The sequence below is a fragment of the Phalacrocorax carbo genome, chromosome 20, assembly GCF_963921805.1.
Source record: "Phalacrocorax carbo chromosome 20, bPhaCar2.1, whole genome shotgun sequence".
Classification (NCBI taxonomy): domain Eukaryota; kingdom Metazoa; phylum Chordata; class Aves; order Suliformes; family Phalacrocoracidae; genus Phalacrocorax; species Phalacrocorax carbo.
The window spans coordinates 7,265,859-7,283,273 of NC_087532.1; the positions used below are offsets into that span (position 1 = coordinate 7,265,859).

The 17,415-nt window shown below is 59.0% G+C and overlaps 2 protein-coding genes across 2 annotated transcripts; both read left to right on the forward strand.

Moving 5' to 3' along the window:
- The first annotated feature begins 1,008 nt into the window (after positions 1-1,008).
- Positions 1,009-6,095, forward strand: EFHD2 (EF-hand domain family member D2). Its single transcript, XM_064470555.1, has 4 exons — positions 1,009-1,211; positions 4,428-4,575; positions 4,708-4,842; positions 4,991-6,095. The coding sequence occupies exons 1-4, from the start codon at positions 1,012-1,014 to the stop codon at positions 5,123-5,125; spliced, it is 618 nt and encodes a 205-aa protein (XP_064326625.1). The 5' UTR covers positions 1,009-1,011; the 3' UTR covers positions 5,126-6,095.
- Positions 6,096-6,887: 792 nt separating this feature from the next.
- Positions 6,888-8,433, forward strand: LOC135316548 (chymotrypsin-C-like). The gene is made up of 8 exons (XM_064470143.1): positions 6,888-6,943; positions 7,065-7,156; positions 7,239-7,336; positions 7,427-7,552; positions 7,639-7,775; positions 7,848-7,993; positions 8,101-8,250; positions 8,357-8,433. Exons 1-8 carry the CDS (start codon positions 6,904-6,906, stop codon positions 8,372-8,374), a joined length of 807 nt encoding a protein of 268 aa, XP_064326213.1. The 5' UTR covers positions 6,888-6,903; the 3' UTR covers positions 8,375-8,433.
- Positions 8,434-17,415: the final 8,982 nt, after the last annotated feature.

Consider the following 17,415-nt stretch of genomic DNA (forward strand, 5'->3'; position numbering starts at 1 on the left):
ATGCAGCCCCGCTGCCACTGCTTCTGTTAGCAAGGGCGAGAGAAGACCCTGGTTTCTGGGCGCAGCAGCATTTTGGGGGGCGGGCAGTTCCAGCGCCTGTCACCCCTGCAGCTGCTCTGCCTTTGCACCGCTCGCAGCAGCCTGTGCCAAGTCCTCTGCAGATCTCTTCAGCCGAGGATAATTTAGATGAGAGCAAAACCTCGGGGAGGTTGGTTGGGTTATTTTTTAATAAACAAAAAAGGTCTAAAAGCAGCACAGAGGGGCCGCAGCTTGCTGACACAGAAACCCCATCGTCCACAGGCAGAGGCTCCCTGGGGCTGCTGGGCACCCAGGGGCACACGACGGCCGGTGCCTAATTTCTGGTGCGGCTGTGTGCGAGTGGCCCTGCCGCAGGGCTCCGGTTAGCGACGTGGCCTGTTTTTCCCCCGGGAGCGCCGTGGGCTTCCACCCACGTGCTGGCCTGGGCTCGTGTTGGGGCAAGGCGTGACCTTGTGTGCCGGCGTAAGGTGAAGGTTACGCTGTGAGCCTGTCTGTCCATCCGTCCATCCTGCGGGCATCTTCTGCGGGTTCACGGGATGGTTTGGGGCTAGGCTGTGTAATGTTCGTCGTCTCGATCCCACCGTCGCCAACCCGCCCCCCCCCAACCCCGATAGCTAATGGGACGGAGCTGGAAGGAGCGCAGGTGACCGCAGGTGCACCTGGGCTGCAGCAGCAGCCGCTGCCGTTCCCTCGAGCCTAAGGACTCGCACCTGCATCCCTGGGAGGTCCCACGGGTGGATGGGGACCACCGCAGAGAAGGGGTACGGGCCGGTGCCGGGGGTGATGGGGGGCCGGCAGCCGAGGCCCCCCTCCCGTGCCCGGTAGCCCCCGCCGGCGTTGGGCGCCGGGGGGGCCGCCGCCGGGGGCCGGGGCAGGGGCAGCCCGGCGCGGGGGGCTGCGGCCCGGCCCCCCCCGGGGCCGCCCCCGGCGGCGGGGCGGAGCGGGGCGGAGCGGCGCGGCCATCCGGGCACCATGGCGGCGGCGGCGGCGGCGGAGGAGCTGGCGGGGCGGCGGGGCCGGGGGCCGGAGCCCGGGCCGGGGCCGGGGAGCCCGGCGGGGCGGGTGGGGGGCGAGGGTTCGCCCGGGGGCGGCCGCCGTGTCTTCAGCCCCGCCGGGGAGTTCCGGGAGTTCTCCCGGCGACAGCTCCGCGACATGGAGCGGCTCTTCCGACAGTGAGTGCCGGCGGGCTGGGGGGGACGGCGACCGGGACCCGCGGGTGGCATCGGCGGCTCCCGGCCGGGGGACCCCCGGCATCCCGGAGAGATGCCCCTGCGCCCCCCGCCCCGTTCTTGCAGGAGGGACCCCTGGCTCCTTGTAGGAGGGACCCCCCATTCCTTGCAGGAAGGGAACCCCAGGACCCCCAGCTCTCCTTGCAGGAGGGACCCCCCCACCCCAGCTCTTTGCAGGAGGGAGGCCCGGGCCCCCTCCCGCTCCTTGCAGGAGGGACCCCTATTCCTTGCAGGAAGGGACCCCCACCACCCCAGCTCTTTGCAGGAGGGAGGGCTGCCCCCCCATCCCACTCCTAGCAGGAGGGGTCCCAGGGACTTCTCCCCTCTCTCCAGCACCTTGCAGGAGGGATGCCAGGGATCCCTTCCCCCCTTAATTCTTGCGGGAGAGATCCCTGCACTCCCCCCTCCCCACATCCTTGCAGAAGGGACCTCTGTCCCCCATCTCTTGGAAGAAGGGACCATGTCACCTTGTGCTGAGGCTGGGGAAGGGGGGGGCTGGAGGATACTGAAAGGGACCCTTGCGTACCCTCTGCCGCAGCGCCAAGGGGGCCCCCGCTTCTCTGCCAGCAGTGCAGCCCCCCGGGGCTGCAGCGGCAAGGCCAGCGTGGGCGGGTGGCATGTCCCCAGCATCCCTGGCCGTGCTGCGTGCCACCGTGCAGGGTGGAGCGTGACTCCGAGAGTTGGGCTCCCAGGCCCGGGGCAATGCTGGCACCGAGCCTTGAGCCCTGGAAATTTCCAGGGGAGGCAGAAATTGGGGTGGCTCCGACCACAGTCATGCCAGGATGCGCGTGAGTAGCCGGGGGTGAGTGGGAAGGCCCGGAGCATCCCCGCAGAGCCCGCAGCACGTTGGGCGCTTTGTGCAGGCAGCGTGGAGGCAGCGCAGCTCCGGGGAGCGTGGAGGCAGCAAAGGCATGGCTGCAGCGTGCTGCTGCCCCTCACCCGGCCAGCACCGGGCGGGCAAGGGGGGGATCTGCATCAGCATGCTGTGTGGTCTTGCTTGGGTATGGCCAAGTGCTGGAGGAAGCAAAGGGGATGGAGGCAGCGAGCCCTGAAGCACAAGGCTGGGGGGGCTGTTTGGGGTACAGGCATGGCACCCCCAGCAGTGCCGGGAGTCCCCCCCCGTTACCCACTTCTTCCCCAAAGGCTGTTGCCCCATCACATGGACGCGGCAGGGAGACATGCAGGTTGCTGCTGGTAGTCTCTTGGACTACAGCGAAGGCAGCCTGTGGTGGGGGGACCGTGCTTGGGGTCACAGGGGGAGGAACCACAGCCTGAGCGGCTGCTCCTGGCAGGGGTGGGTGGCCGTGGGTGCTCTGGTTGCGGCGCAGCTGGTGGTGCGGGGGGGAAGCGGCGCGTGGTGGGAGTCTGGCCGGCGCTGCGCAGGCGGGGGAGCCAGGCGTGCGAAGCAGACGGGTTTGCTCTGACACCTGCAGCGTCTCGCTGCAGCGAAAGGAGCAGCGCCGGGGCTGCGCGCCCTCCGGCAAGGCAGCCCCTGTGGGCTTGGGAGCTGGAGGGTCTCCCAAGGAAAGGATGCTGTCAAGCCAAGTCCTGCCATGCTGCCCTAGCTGTCCTCATGCTGTGATGATTCAACTGTACACAGGGTAAAGCAACACAGGGAAGGGTTTTTGCTCTCTACAGGGGAGATGATGCCCTTTGGGAGCTTTCCTGGGAGAAGCAGAGGGATGCCTGCATCCCTGAAAATCAGAGAGGAGGGAAATGAGAGTGAGGAAGCACCTTGCAGTTGGGGGATGGCTTGCACAGGACGAGGTGGCAGGGCTATGCTAGCAAATGTGCTCCTTGGCGAGAAACTCTTGGTGTGATCCTCCAAGAGGGGTCTCGGACGCAGAAAGCACGTGGGGTCTGCTCCCCCAGCCTGGTTCCTGGGGTGACAGCGGCAGCAGGCGGAGGCGAGCAGGGCTGGTGTGGGTCCAGCCCTGTTTCAGGGCCCCCGGCAGCGTGGGGGAGCAGGAAGGCACGCCGCTTGCGACACGGACAGAACAGACCACAGCAGGGAAGGTACAAATGAGTCATGGAGCTGCAGCGTGGCAAGCGTGGTGCTCTGCGTGGCTGCTGCAGCGCCTGCAGGCGCAGAAAAGAGAAGCCACCAAAAAAAAAAAACCAACCCGGTCTTTAGGGTTGCAGCGAGCTAGCTGCTCACCTACTTCTGCGTTGCCCCGGGATGTGCCGCAGGGCCTTCCTTTTGCAGCCGCAGTCGTGCCCAAGATGGGCGGTGGGGCGAGGTGACAGCAGCGAGCCTTGCACGGAGCCATACGAAGCCTGGCGGTGTGCTGGCTCCCCAGCGAGAGCCCGCTGTGCCGTGCCGAGCCGAAAGGCTGCAAGGCAGAGGGCAACATGCCACCGGCATGGCCCACGGCGCAGCAGGCAGAGCGAGGCGCCGGCTCCGTGCGGGCAGGGCTGTTGGTGGGCGGCCAGATGGGACGGCGGCGTGATTGTAGGCGGGGGGTCCAAGTTGGGCTGTCCCTGCTGGGGTCCCTAAGCAGTCTCGGAAATGCAGGTGCACCCGAATCTTTTGGCCAAGCCCTGGAGCGTGGGTGCCGAGGGGCTCTGGGCAGAGGGGGACGGTCACCTGGAGGTGTCATAGGGAGGAGGAGGAGGTGGCTGCACCAGCTGGGCTCATGGTCCCTACAGCCAAATGGGCAGGGGCTGCCGGGAGCACCCGCACGGTGCCAAACCCGTGGCAGCCGGGAAGCTGCTGCCTCCGCCAAGTAGAAGGTGGGTCATGACCAAGGGGTGACGGGGTGAGTGGTGCCTGGTGGCCTTAGCGCCGTGGCCTGTTATCCCTTGGAGCAGCCACGGGGAGCGTGCACTCAGGAAGCCAGCAGCAGGTTTGGCAGCATCCCTGGGGGTTCTCCTGCCAAGTGCCGTGCAGAAGCAGAAATGATCCCAGATGATGCTCCAGGGGGCTATTAGCGGTTCCCCGGCAGCTTCCCGTGGTCTGGCATGCTGCCCAGGACTGTTGGTGCACAGGTCCTTGCTGGTCCCGCCTCGCTCTCCTGCCTGTGCTGCCGCCTCACTCCCTGGCCAGCGTGGGTACTGTGGGCACCGGGCGTTGGGCACCCACAGAGGGGCCGGGGCCAGGGGTCTGCCTGCGCTCTGTGCCCCACGGTGGTTTGACAAGACCATGTCTCCGTCCCACAGGTACGACGCGGGGAAAGACGGCTTCATTGACCTGATGGAGCTGAAGCTGATGATGGAGAAGCTGGGGGCACCGCAGACGCACCTGGGCCTGAAGAACATGATCAAGGAAGTGGACGAAGACCTGGACAGCAAGCTTAGCTTTCGGGAGGTGAGGGGCTAGGGGCCCTCTGCACTGGCAGGGAGGCTCAGTGCTGGGCTGGGGTGGTGGTGAGAAGGTGGGGAGGGAGTTGTGCTGGCTTTGAGGTCTCGGTGGAGCTGATGCCAGCATCTTCCCTCGCAGTTCCTGCTGATTTTCCGCAAGGCGGCTGCGGGTGAGCTGCAGGAGGACAGCGGGCTGCACGCTCTGGCTCGGCTCTCCGAGATTGATGTCTCCACGGAGGGGGTGAAAGGAGCCAAGAGCTTCTTCGAGGCCAAGGTGAGTCAAGTGCCGGGGCATGAGGGGTCCTGACGCAGGACGGTGATGCACGAGGTGGGTTTGGTGCTGGCTTGCTGGGGGACGATGGGTGGGCAGGAGGGCTTGGTGGGGGTCTCAGGGACCCAGCTAGATGTGCCACTGTCCGCAGGTGCAAGCCATCCATGATGCCAGCCGCTTCGAGGAGGAGATCAAGGCGGAGCAGGAGGAGAAGAAGAAGCAGGCGGAGGAGCTGAAGCAGAGGAAAGCGGCGTTCAAGGAGCTGCAGTCCACCTTCAAGCAGTGACGGGGCGCCGGCGCGGGGCCGGGCAGGACTGGTCTGCGGTGCCCGGGCCAGCAATGCTGTGTGTGCCAACTGTGCCGGGAGCGACGCCCAAGCCACGTGCTGCCCTTGACTCCCTGAAGGCTGGGCTGCCGGCGGGCTCCTGGCCTGCCCTCGGCACGGCTCCTGCCTTGCTGGCAGCCCGGTTGGCCCCGGCTCCCCCTCCCCTTGCTGTGGTGTCTGTAGGTGTTGTTCATGCCCCCCTCCACGTCCCCAGCGTGCCCCCTCCACTCTGCTGAGCCTCTCCTTCCCTGAGGGGCATCGCCGTGGGCAGCAGCACCCTGCCCACAGCCCCCAGCCATGCCAGGGGTTGCTGCTGCCGGATCCCACGGGAGCCGTGGCCGGGACGCCTGTCCCCGGGCTGTTGTGTGTTGTGCATGCACTGTGAGGTTTGCAGGACTGGGGCGGGGATGCCCGGGTGTCGTGGCGGCCGCGCCAGCTCGGTGCCCGTCGGCATTGCCGCGCGTGGCTGCCTCACCGTTGCGCACCGCGACGCCTGTGCCGAAAGCCGGGCGTGCTGCGGGCGAGCGTGGCGAGGGCCGGGTGGTGGCGGAGGGGCTGTGTGTCTGTGTGTGCGTGTGCACGCCCGGGGTCGTGCTGAGGGGTGGGAGCCCACCCCGCTGCTGCGCTGCACCCAAGGGGCTGAGCGGTGCTGCACCCGCCTGCCTGTGTCTCTCTTTTGGTAAAAGACGTCCAGAAAGGCAGCTGCTGGCTCGCAAAGCCGTATTATGGTTTTTTCCATGTTGTGTTCAGTCCAAGAGGGCGGTGAGTGTTGTAGTCACAAGCAGTTCCCGTCAGTCGATTGAGGCTCCCGTGCTCGTGGGTGGCTGTAAAGAGGCATGTCTGTCCCTCAGTGTCCCCCGTGCGGTAGTACCGGGGGGGGTGTGTTTTGGTTTTTTTTATTTTAATCCCAAATAAATATTATATTTCTTAAGTGTGCTGGGGGGTCTGTGCAGGGGGCCGCGCAGCAGCGGTGCGGTCGTGTCTGCGGCAGGGGGGAAGGAGCCTGCTGGGGCGTGGGGTCTGGCTGTGGGCACCCAGTCACTGCAGCTGGAGCCAGACCCCCTGGGCGGGCGGTGGAGAACAGGGGTGAGCCGTGGCGGTGCTGGGACAGCGGTGTGGGAAGCAGCAGGGGCCTGATCCAGGCGTGTGGATGTGATGTTATCAAAGGTCTTCAGCATCCCTGCTGGCATCTGCCCATGTACCCAGCGGCTGCCCTGGCCCCCCCCCCACCCCACACCGTAGCCCCATAGGCACCCGCAGGGTTTTGGCTGGCCTTGCCCATATGGAGCATATAGCCTTGGGTGTGAAATAAGGAGACCTTGGCCCTGCACTGGTGTGGGGGTGGCAGGCTAGGGGGGGGACACGTCCTGGGGCAGCAGGTGCTCGAGGTTGGGGTGCAGTGGGGTTGCCCAGCTCCCCACAGGGAGCGGTATGGCCAGGGAGCTGCCTGCCAGCCGTCCCCCAGAAGGGACCCTGTGTATCCCCAGGTTGGGGCCAGGTCTCCCTGCCACGGTGCAGCGGCACGGTGCCAGCGCCCGATGGGCAGATGCGGCCATTCCCACGTGGAACGGGCAAGGGCGATAAGACGGAGCGATGGGGCCAGTGACCCCCCGGGCCCCCCGGCGTGGGACAACCGCCACATGTTGGTGGCAGGAGGGGCGATGCCAAGGCCCCTGGTGGCAGCGAGTGCTATAAGAGGGGTCAGTGGCCCCACCACGACACCTTGGGACTGCACGACCATGCTGGGGGCTGTGTGTCTCGCCGTGCTGCTGGGCTACGGTGCGTGCAGGTGGCAGGGAGGGGATGGGGTGGGGGGGGGACGGGAACCTCAGTGCCCACCATGGCCCCGGGCACAGGGGCACTGGCAGACACTGAGGTCCCTTTGGTGTGTGTCGCACAGCCTACGGATGCGGTCAGCCGGCCGTGCCGCCAATACTGGGCACCCGGGTGGTGGGCGGCGAAGACGCCCGGCCCCACAGCTGGCCATGGCAGGTAAGGGGGCTGCGGGGACGGGGAGGGGGGTGGACAGGGAGGGGGACATCCCTGCACTGATGCTATGCCCTTGCTGTTGCAGATCTCGCTGCAGTACACACGCAACGGGGCTTGGTACCACACATGCGGTGGGACCCTCATTGCCTCCAACTGGGTGCTGACGGCTGCCCACTGCATCAGGTGGGTGCTGGGGTGCCGGGGGGGCACTCGTTCCACACCAGAGAGTAAGACATTTGTGGAGACTGACACCCCCCTCTCTCCCCCCGGCAGCTCTAGCCTGACGTACCGCGTGGTGCTGGGCAAGCAGGTCCTGTCAGAGGAGAACGAGCCGGGCTCGGTGGCCGTGGGCGTGGAGAAGATGATCGTGCACGAGAAGTGGAACTCATTCTTAATCATGTAGGGGACGGGATGTGTCGGGGGTGGGTGGGGGGGCACATCACAGCTTGGGCTCCCCCGTGCCCATGGATCGGTTTTCCTCGCAGCAACGACATCGCGCTGATCAAGCTGGCGCAGGAGGTGGCGGAGAGCGAGACCATCCAGGCCGCCTGCCTGCCGCCCGCCGGCCAGATACTGGCGAACAACTACCCCTGCTATGTCACCGGCTGGGGACGCATCGCCAGTAAGTGGGGGGTCCCCGGGGAAGTCTGGGAGGGGGGCGGAGTGCAGGTGCGAGGTGCGGCTGTCGTTGCAGCGAACGGGCCCCTGGCCGACAACCTGCAGCAGGCGCTGCTGCCCGTGGTGGACTACGAGATCTGCTCCCAGAGAGACTGGTGGGGAAGCACCGTGCGCACCACCATGGTGTGCGCCGGCGGCGACGGCGTCGTCTCTGGCTGCAACGTGAGTGCTGGGATGGAGGCGCGGTGGTGGGTGGCAGGAGAGAGGCGGGGGTTTGTCGGTGGTGGGGTGCCTGGGAGCAGGCATGGAGCATCCGTCTGTCTGGGCAGGGGGATTCGGGTGGCCCCCTGAACTGCCAGCGCGAGGGGCTCTGGGAGGTGGAAGGCATCGTCAGCTTCGGCTCCGGGCTGAGCTGCAACATGGCCAAGAAGCCGACAGTCTTCACACGGGTGTCCGCCTACATCGACTGGATCAACAAGGTGGGTGCGCCTGCCTCTCCCCCCACGGAAGGGCCAACTGCCCTGTCCCTGTGCCCACCCGGCCGAGGGTCTCACCACGACCCCCACCGTGTCTTGTTTTTGGCAGAAAATGAGCACGAACTGAGGACGCAGCGCGTGGTGCGACAAGTCTCAAGTGTGATAAAGGAAAAAGTGCTGTGCTGGCCTCGTGTGTCCTGCTGGTTATTTGAGGGGGGGACGTGGTGGGGTGGGGGGTGGACACCCAGGGCTGTCTGCAGCGAGGGGGTCTGCACCAGGGTCCGGCCCCTGTACTTGTGAGGGTCCCCTGAGTCGTGCAGCAGGGCTGGCCAGGGTCCCAGGGAAGGTGGAGGAGGCAGCTGTGCACCTGGCTGCCCCTGCTCATGGGGAGGGGGGGAGTGGGAGCCATGACCGTGGTGTCGAGGGGCTTTAGGCTTGGCTGGGGTCTGGCTGGGTGGTCCTGGGGGGCTCTACATCCCTGGATGCTTGCAAGGATGTGGCTGGACCCAGGATGTCTCAGGGGACCTTGCTGGCCCTGGGCTACTTGAGGACAGCTGATTGTTAATGGGGGTCTCAAGGAAACTGAGTTGGTCCTGGGGGGCTGGAGGGGGGTTGTTTGGTCCTGGGGGGACTCAAGGGAGCCCAGGTGGAGCCAGGGTCTCTGGGAGCTGCGTGGCGTTGCCAGCTCCAGCTGCAGGCCCTGCGACATGGTCCAGAAGCTGAGCATCTTACCGTGGGTCTCCTTCCACGGTGGCAGGAGAAACAACGTGGGGGCAGCAGCGCCGTGCATGTGCCCTGGATGTGGGGTCCCCAGGAGGAGCCAGGGCTGCCATGGGGCAGATGTGGGGTTTGCTGGGGAAAGAGGTGGCCGTGTTGATGGGAACGGGTGTGATGAGGCTGCCTGCGAGGGGCAGATGGGTGCTGTGCCGGGAGCCCCCGCGCAGAGCCACCCACCGTACCAGAGCCTCGGGGAGGTGGTGGTGATGCTGGACTGTCATCGTCTCATCACGACAAGCCAACGTGGCTGCCGGAGCCCAGCAGGAGGAGGAGGGGGATGACAACAATGAGCAGGGACAGACAGCAGCACCCTGAGTTCGTTGGGGACACAATGAAGGGTACCCAGCTTAGGAGTCATGTGGTCCGGTGAGCGACACCAACACCCGCGCCAGACCCGTGGTGGGCATTGAGTGTGCGGGGCCGCAGGAGCTGCTTACCTGGGCTGTGGCTCGGCCGGGGCAGGGTAGCGGGTCCCTCCAGGGACCAGGCAGCGCTTCCCAGCCTGGCCAGCAGCGTGGTGGGGGAGGCGGGGGCGTGGGGTGGGAGTTCTTGGAAGGGCTAAACGTCCTGCTGAGTTCTACAGCAAAGGGAGCGTACGCATGGGCTGTACAAGGATCCAGCGAACTTGAGGGGTGAGTGGGATGTGCTGGGGCTGTGCCACAGCGGGGGACATGTCGAGGGGGGATGCAAAGCACCGCAGTGGTCCATCTCTGGGCGATGCTGGGGCTGCTGGTGCCAGGGAGGGATGGCGGGGGTGAGCCACAGTGCCGTCCTGCAGGGCGATGTGTGTGCACGGGGGGGCTTGGCTGGGAGCCGTTGTGGGCTGGACAGCAGTGTTGAATAAAGCAGCCCTGCACTTCTGGCAACACGGCCTCAATGTCTTTTCTTGTCGCCTCTGCGAGGAGAAGGCCAGACAGCAGGAGTTGGCAGGGGGGTCCTGAGCCTGGGGGGTGCTGGCAGGCGTGGGATGGGCGGCGTAGCAAGGGTGGGCAGTGGGTAAGGAGGCTCGCAAAGACCCTGGTAACCTCTGGTAGCCAAAGATCTGTTGCTTGCTTTCTGGGCAAGCAGGGAGTCTGTAGAATGTTGGTGCGAAATCCCTGAAAGCCAGGATCCAGTTCTGCCCCCCCACACGCTTCAGCAAGGACAGGGAACTACTGGAGAGTCCAGTGAGAGCTACGGAGATGATCAGGGGCTGGAGCATCTCCCTTGTGAGGAAAGGCTGAGAGACCTGGGCTTGTTCAGCCTGGACAAGAGAAGGCTGAGGGGGGATCTCATCAATGCTTATAAATATCTGAAGGGCGGGTGTCAGGGGGATGAGGCCAGGCTCTTTTCAGCGGTGCCCAACGCCAGGCCAAGGGGCCACGGGCACAAGCTGGAACACGGGAAGCTCCACCTGAACATGAGGACAAACCCCTTCCCTGTGCGGGTGCCAGAGCAGGGGCACAGGCTGCCCAGAGAGGCTGTGGGGTCCCTTCCCTGGAGACATTCACCCCCCGCCTGGACGCGGCCCTGTGCCCCTGCTCTGGGGGTGCCTGCTCCAGCAGGGGTGGGACGGGGTGAGCTCCAGAGGGCCCTGCCAACCCCCGCCAGTCTGGGATTCCCTGATTAGGATCTGAGCAGCTCTGAGACCTGTGTCTCAACGCTGCCCTTGGCGGTGACACCCCCACCCCGAGAGGCCAGCAGTCGTAGACAGGCTGCAAGGGGTCGGGGCAGATGCCAATGGGGATGGTGAAACCAGTGCTGTGGGAAGGACACATTTCCTGAAGGAAGGTGCCCCAGGTAAAAAGTGTTGGGTAGTGGTGCGAGGGCTTCCACGTAGGTGATAGAGGCGCACCCAACGGCAGTTTTTTGGTTTGGGTTTTTTTCCTAATTTCCTCTCGGAGCAAAAGTGGGAGAATCCCCAGGCGATCCTGTCCAGGCTAAGGTGGAGGTTGAAGACGTAGCAAATGCCCATCCACTTGCACTTCTAGAAATGTAACGGGGATGGGTGACCCTGGGCGGTCTATCGTTCCCAGGCAGCAGCGGGATGTGGGGCTGGGCCCCACAGGATCAGAGCTGTGCAGGCTGGGCACTGTCAGGGGCCTGGAACCTCGGGCAACAACACACCTTTGGTCCCAAGATAGGCCTCGCTTAATTTTCCACGAGAAAGCACATAGCCTTGCAAAGGTGAAAGAGTCTAAGGTGGCTGTTGTGATCTGAGAGAGCAGGAATTGTGTCCCTTGTTGGACCTGTGTCCCCCCATGATCCCAAACAAGAAAGTCAAGGTGCATAAATTGAACCAATGAGGAACACAACCATACCAAATGCTACAAGAGGAGGACCTAGGTAGGAAAGAAATCTGCCTTTTCCAGGCAAAACATTTTGGAGCGTTCATCTGCCTAGTCGCTCTCTAGAAAAAGTTTTAAATGGTGATGTGTTAAAACACAACAGCCTGGAAGGCTTTGGGTTTTGCAGGGCTCGCAGCCTGCTGTGAGGGTTAGGCCTTTTGGGTTTGGCTTTTTAAAAAAAAAAATCCGTAAATGTGAAACCTGTACAGCCATCTGCCTCTCTAGAGGCCTGCAGGTAAACGGACCTCTGCGAGAGAGTCAGCCAAGGAGATGGGGCAAACCTGAGGGCCCAAAGTTTGTAAAGGTGAGAGCCCATCGGTACCGAGGCAGGTATTGCTTTCCCCTCGCCCTCTCTGCTAGAGGAACACGAACCTCGGTGGCAGACAGCGGTTAGCCTCGCAGAGTGAACCTCCGTGGGCCAGGTAGGTTTTAACTTTACCTACCTGCCCGCCCTTCAAAATAGTTTTCGTGTTACCTCTCAAATGCTGGCCATGTGGAAACATTCACGTGGTCACAGGTGAGTTTGAAAACCAGGGTCCTACACAGGTCAAACCGACAGGTTTCCAAAGGTGGTAGGTAAGGGTGGGCGAGTAAACCGTAAAATCAGCTCTTTGTAAGAAAAATAGGGAAAAAGGAATAAGGTTGTTTTTATTACAGCGGTCCCTTTCAGCGTGAGATGGGTAACACACAGCTGACACCAAAAGGGATTAAAAAAAATAAACACCACTTAAAAAAAGACAGGGTAACACTGCCTGGTAAGGTTGGATGGAGCACATAGTTGAGCAGGCCAACCTGACAGGTTAGCCTAGTAACCCAATGTAAAATCAGGAGGGTTAACAGGCAATGTTTAAAGCACTTAAACTGCCAGGCTATCGCTGTTCAAGCCCTTGACCCTTAGACTTATATTACCCTTGGCCTAACAGGTCACTGTTTCAGTCTTTTGCCAGTAAAGGAAGCTGTACTGGTATGTGTTAAGGGAAGGTCTAAGTTCTGGACATGTAACACATTTTACTGACACATTTTACTGTTTGGGGGTTTATTTTTAATTAAAAAAAATTTTTCAGCAGCCTGGAAGCTTAATTGGAGCACGTAGGCAGGACAGCAAACCTACAAAAATAGTGCACAGGCACTAAAGGTAGCTCAACCCGAGGCGTTGCACTCTAGCCAAACCCCGTGATGACAGACGAAAAGCTGCACGGCCACACTTGGGTCTTGAGGCCAAGCGGTAAAGCCTAATGCTTCTAGCTGGAGACAGCACAGATCCGACTTGACTGAGCTAGCACCGCGCTCTAACGCTGCGGAAGAGGCGTTAGGCTAAAACAGTGAACCCTCTCACCTTGGTGTTGGACGTATCATGAGAAGGTGAAGGCTGCGGATGAAAGATGGGTCAACCACGAGGCAGTTTTCATTGCCCAAATGTTCCCGCAGCTCCCTGGGCTCTGGCAACTGGGCGGGCGGCGCTGAGACCAGGAGCTTGGGGGGAAAAAAGGGAAAGACAGGCACCGCCACAGTGGCGGGCGTGTAAAATCTCATCCCGAGGGCGGCTTTATGTGGGGGTGTCCGTGAGACCAGAGGGGGCCAAGGCCAAGTCAGCCGTGGCTGTGTCGCACCGTAGCGAGCAGGACGGGGCTGCAGCGGCGAACGAGCCGTAGCTTGGAGTATGGGGCAGGTGGCTCCCGACATCTGGAGAGCGGTTCCTGGTGGAGAACGGCTACCTGGAAATGTAATCGTTTCATGGGACTGGTTGGTTCCAGGCAAAGGGAACCGTCCCAAGTCCTGGGGTCTGGGAGAGGGCAGAATGTCACCAGCCACTAAAAGAAGATGGGTTCTTTTTTGTTTATCATGTACATACAAAGGTAAAGACGTCTTTTTTTAAACTCTTTTTTACTTTTTTTTAATTGGTTTACAGTCCTAAAACCAATCCCATAAAGAATTGAGCTTTTTACCTCGCAACAGAGTAGGAAATAAGGTTCAGTAGGCTTCTTGAAAGGTTTGTCTTTTGAACCCCTGAGGACTGTAGCCTCTTAAAGGGGTTTCAACCCCCACCCACAACACAGGACACAGGGTTTTTTTCCCCCTCCTCTGTTACAAGGTCGCTACCAACAGTGTAGGTGCTGTGACTTGGTTTTTCAAGGAGGGACTCTCACCTTGCCATGGTCATGGGGCAAAAAAAAACCCAAACCCAAACCAGATGTGCTGATAGGAAAAAGTGAAACACTATAGATGCTCAAAAGGTACCAAACCCAAAGGTTCTGTTTTGTTTTTTAAGGCTTTGGTTTTCTGAGGAGCTGGGGTGGTTTGGTTTGGTTTTTTTTCCCCTTAGGTTAGGTTACGTTTCATGTCGTTTGGTTCGGTTTGGTTCAAGAAGGTGCTTGTTGTCGGCACCGGAGACACCCACTGTCAGGCAGGCCCAGGCCCAGACGCTCGGTCACCCACCCCATTTTTGGGCAGGTGACCCTTTGGTCGCTCTCCACAGAGACCGCAACGCTGTCAGCACCAAAAGGCACCCCAGCTTTTCACCTCATGGTGTTTTTCCAAAATCGGGCACGACATTGCTAGCGTCTTTTCTTCTAAGAACTGTGAAGCTGTAACCAAGTTATTGCCTAAAGTTTTTTAGCATGATATCAGCTTTTTATAAAAACTGGAAGGTTTAGAGGGTGCTGGAACTTTCTGATATTGCCGAGCTTCCTCACTGTGTCAGGGCACCGTGCTGGGGAGCGGAGTCTCAGAGCCCTCCCGTAAAAGGACCGCTGCATAAGAAGTGATAAACGTTTCACGGCAAAACACTAACATGGGGCAAAACTGGGAGGCAGCTTGTGAAACGTCCCTTATGCACGGTTTGAAAAGAAAATGTAACGCCAAGAAGGGTAGGGTTTCCCTGTGTGTGCCCAGCTGCTCTTCCCATTAGAGGTAAGACCTGGAGTTTGACCATCACAAAGAGGATGTCTTGGTCATAGACTCACCATAGGTTTCCCGTTCTACCTCTGAAACCCTACCTAAAGAAGACACGGTAATTCGTTTCACCTTGAGACACTTTTATAATGGCAACTATGTAGGAGTTTAGCGACAGGTTTTGGTAGGTATAAGGGCAAAGTGACTGAAAGAGGGGGTTTAGTAGACTAAACTAAGGAAAAACCCTAATCTCGGTTTTACAACTGGGAATCCAAAACTTGCAGTAATCCTTAAGTGTGACTTAGCGTCCCCGAGGTTTGTTAGCGTCAGTCCCAATAGTTCAGTCTCTGACTAGAGTCACGCTTGCTCTAGGTTCATTAAGGCCTTTACTGCTGCCTTGTCTGCCCTGCCGTAAGCCTTTGGAGGTCTAGCTATGGTGAAGGCAGGGGCTTACGGCAGGGCACGGTTTTGCCCTTTACCTATAAACCTGTGGGCGTAGCTTAAAGAGGCGAGGCTGTAAGAATTCTGAAGAGCAAGGTCTGTGTAGGCCAATGAAAGAACGTTGACTGAAGTCTTATGTCTTGTGTCTTAAGGAAGATCAAGACACCTTTTGTCTCTCCATCGGGTAAAAGGTAAGTTGTTTCAGTGAGTAAAAAGCATAACATTTTTTTAAACAGGCTTTTGTCAGGTGTTTAAAACTTGACCCCCAAAAAATTAAATGCAAGCCGATCATAATATAAGTGGTGTATTTTCATTAATGCATGTAGTCTGACAACTCATAATGACAAACCGTGCATAAAAAAATTGTAGGTGGACGCCAAACAGTTCCCCAGAAAGCCAGTTCAAGCGCCACCCAAAGGTTTCAGTTTGAGTCTGTTAGTTCAAGTATTGGGTGTTAGTGCAAAAGCCTACGGTGAGTACTATGAAATTTAAACTTATAGTGAACACAGTTACAATTGTTACAGAGTGTAGGAAAACCTTTTACTGCCTAGAGGTTTTGAGGCCTAAGTTTGGATAATTGTATTTATTATTTATTTATTTAACTTTGTTCAAACATCCAACCTGGAAGATTACCAAATCTACTTTAATCAAACTTTTTTTTAAACTAATTTAAAGACAGAGGTTATAAAGTAAAGCTTAAAATAATTAAAGTGGAATCAAGCTTCTAACTTTAAGTAAAGCCTAGGCAGCTACAAATCTACAGAATAACCACTATAGGTTTGTAGGTGGGAAACAAGTTTAAGTGAAACCTAAAAAAATCTTTAGGACGCATTTAGATGCTGGGTAGAATGTTTAGGTTTAAACCTTCTAGTAGAAAAACCAAATGGTAAAACTTGACACCCAAAGCCTTTTTTAAAGCATTCTTCCTGAGTAGTTCTGGCTAGGAAGCTTGATTCAGCAAGATATTTGCATCTAGTGCTTGTTAAGCTAGTCTTTTAATGTGGTTTTTAACTGAGGGTGAAAGATCACCCCCAAGAAAGCTTTGTCATGGTTTGTAATTTAAAACAGCCAAAACCCTACAGACTTATGGAGAAAGCATAAGCAAAGGTTTACCGAGCTGTCGTGGTTTAGCCGGCAGCTCAGCCCCACACAGCCGCTCGCTCACTCCCCCACCGGTAGATGGGGGAGAGAATCAGAAGGGTCACGCTCGTGGGTTGGGATAAGAACAGTTTAATAATTAAAATAAAATTTTAAAAAACCAATAAAAATGCATTGGAAAGGAAAAGAACGAGAGGCGTGAAACGCGGGGGGGGGGGATTTGAACCGCCGAAACAACCCGCCCCCACCACAGCCGCTCGCCGCCCGCTGACCCGACGCCACGCCGACCCGCAACTGCCCCCCCTCAACATACTGGTCATGGTGTCACGTGATACGGAATGAACACGCCATTGGCCAGTTGGGGTCAGCTGCCCTGGCCGTGGCCCTGCCCCTCCCAGCCCCCCGCCCCATGGCAGAGCGTGGGAAGCTGGAAAGGGCCCCAGCCACCACAGGCACCACGGTGAAGGGAATTAACCCCTTCCCAGCCAAAACCAGCACACAAGCTAAAGGAATTCTTCAAAGCTAGCCGTAAATGGGAAAAATAGGTCTCTAGAAACTGCTTCGTCTAGAACTGGTGGACCCTTTCCCAGGCATTTCTTGTAGGTACGTTGTAACGCTGTTTGCTTCCATCCACGTAATCCCCTGGAGTTACCCGTGTTATCACAGAACCCCAGGATGGTAGGGTTGGAAGGGACCTCTGGCGATCATCTCGTCCAACCAGAAATCACAAACGTCAATCACAGTTTCAGAGTAGCTAGGCTACTTTCTGCTAAGGTGTTGATGGAGTGGCGAGAGCACTCTGTCTGGCCAAAAGTAGGTGTCCACGTCAGGACAAGCTCCAGATACCACTGACTCCGGTCACATCGCTCTAAGCTTAGACACCAGTTCATGTATGCCTACATTTAATGGACAGCTAAATTTTTGCGTCTGAATATGAAGCTGAATCCCACTTCTTCTCGCCATCTTTTCTCTTACATGAAAGATACCATGGAAGATTACACTGAATTACTCCAACATTAGAAGATCTTTTAGTCATCAAATATTAACCCAACCACAAATCTTAGAACCATAGAATCATTAAGGTTGGAAAAGACCTCTAGGATCATCAAGTCCAACCGTTACCCCAACATGACCATGTCTCCTCAACCATGCCCTGAAGTAAGTGCCACATCTACAGGTCTTTGAAATACCTCCAGGGACGGTGACTCCCCCACCTCTCTGGGCAGCCTGTGCCAAGGCCTGATCAATCTTTCAGTAAATAATTTTTTCCTCATACCCAACATAAACCTCCCCCGATGCAGTTTGAAGCCATTTCCTCGCGTTCTGTCGCTAGTGACCTGGGAGAAGAGCCCAACCCCCACCTCACTACAACCAAGGGAAGTCCTCCTTTCGGCAGCTTTTCTCGCTCCTCTGGGGCCCGGGATGCCTGAACAGTAAAGACCGGAGCGAAGAAGGCAGTCAGTAACTCCGCCTTCGCTGCGTCCTGCGTCACCAGGGCCCCCACCTCCTTCAGCAGTGGGCACTGTATCCCCAGTCTTCCTTTTCCTAGCCTTGGAGACGTCCAGGCGATGGCCACCCCTCGCCCCATACCGACCAGGCGAGTCACAAGAGTAGCTTTCAGGGGTTTTTTGGA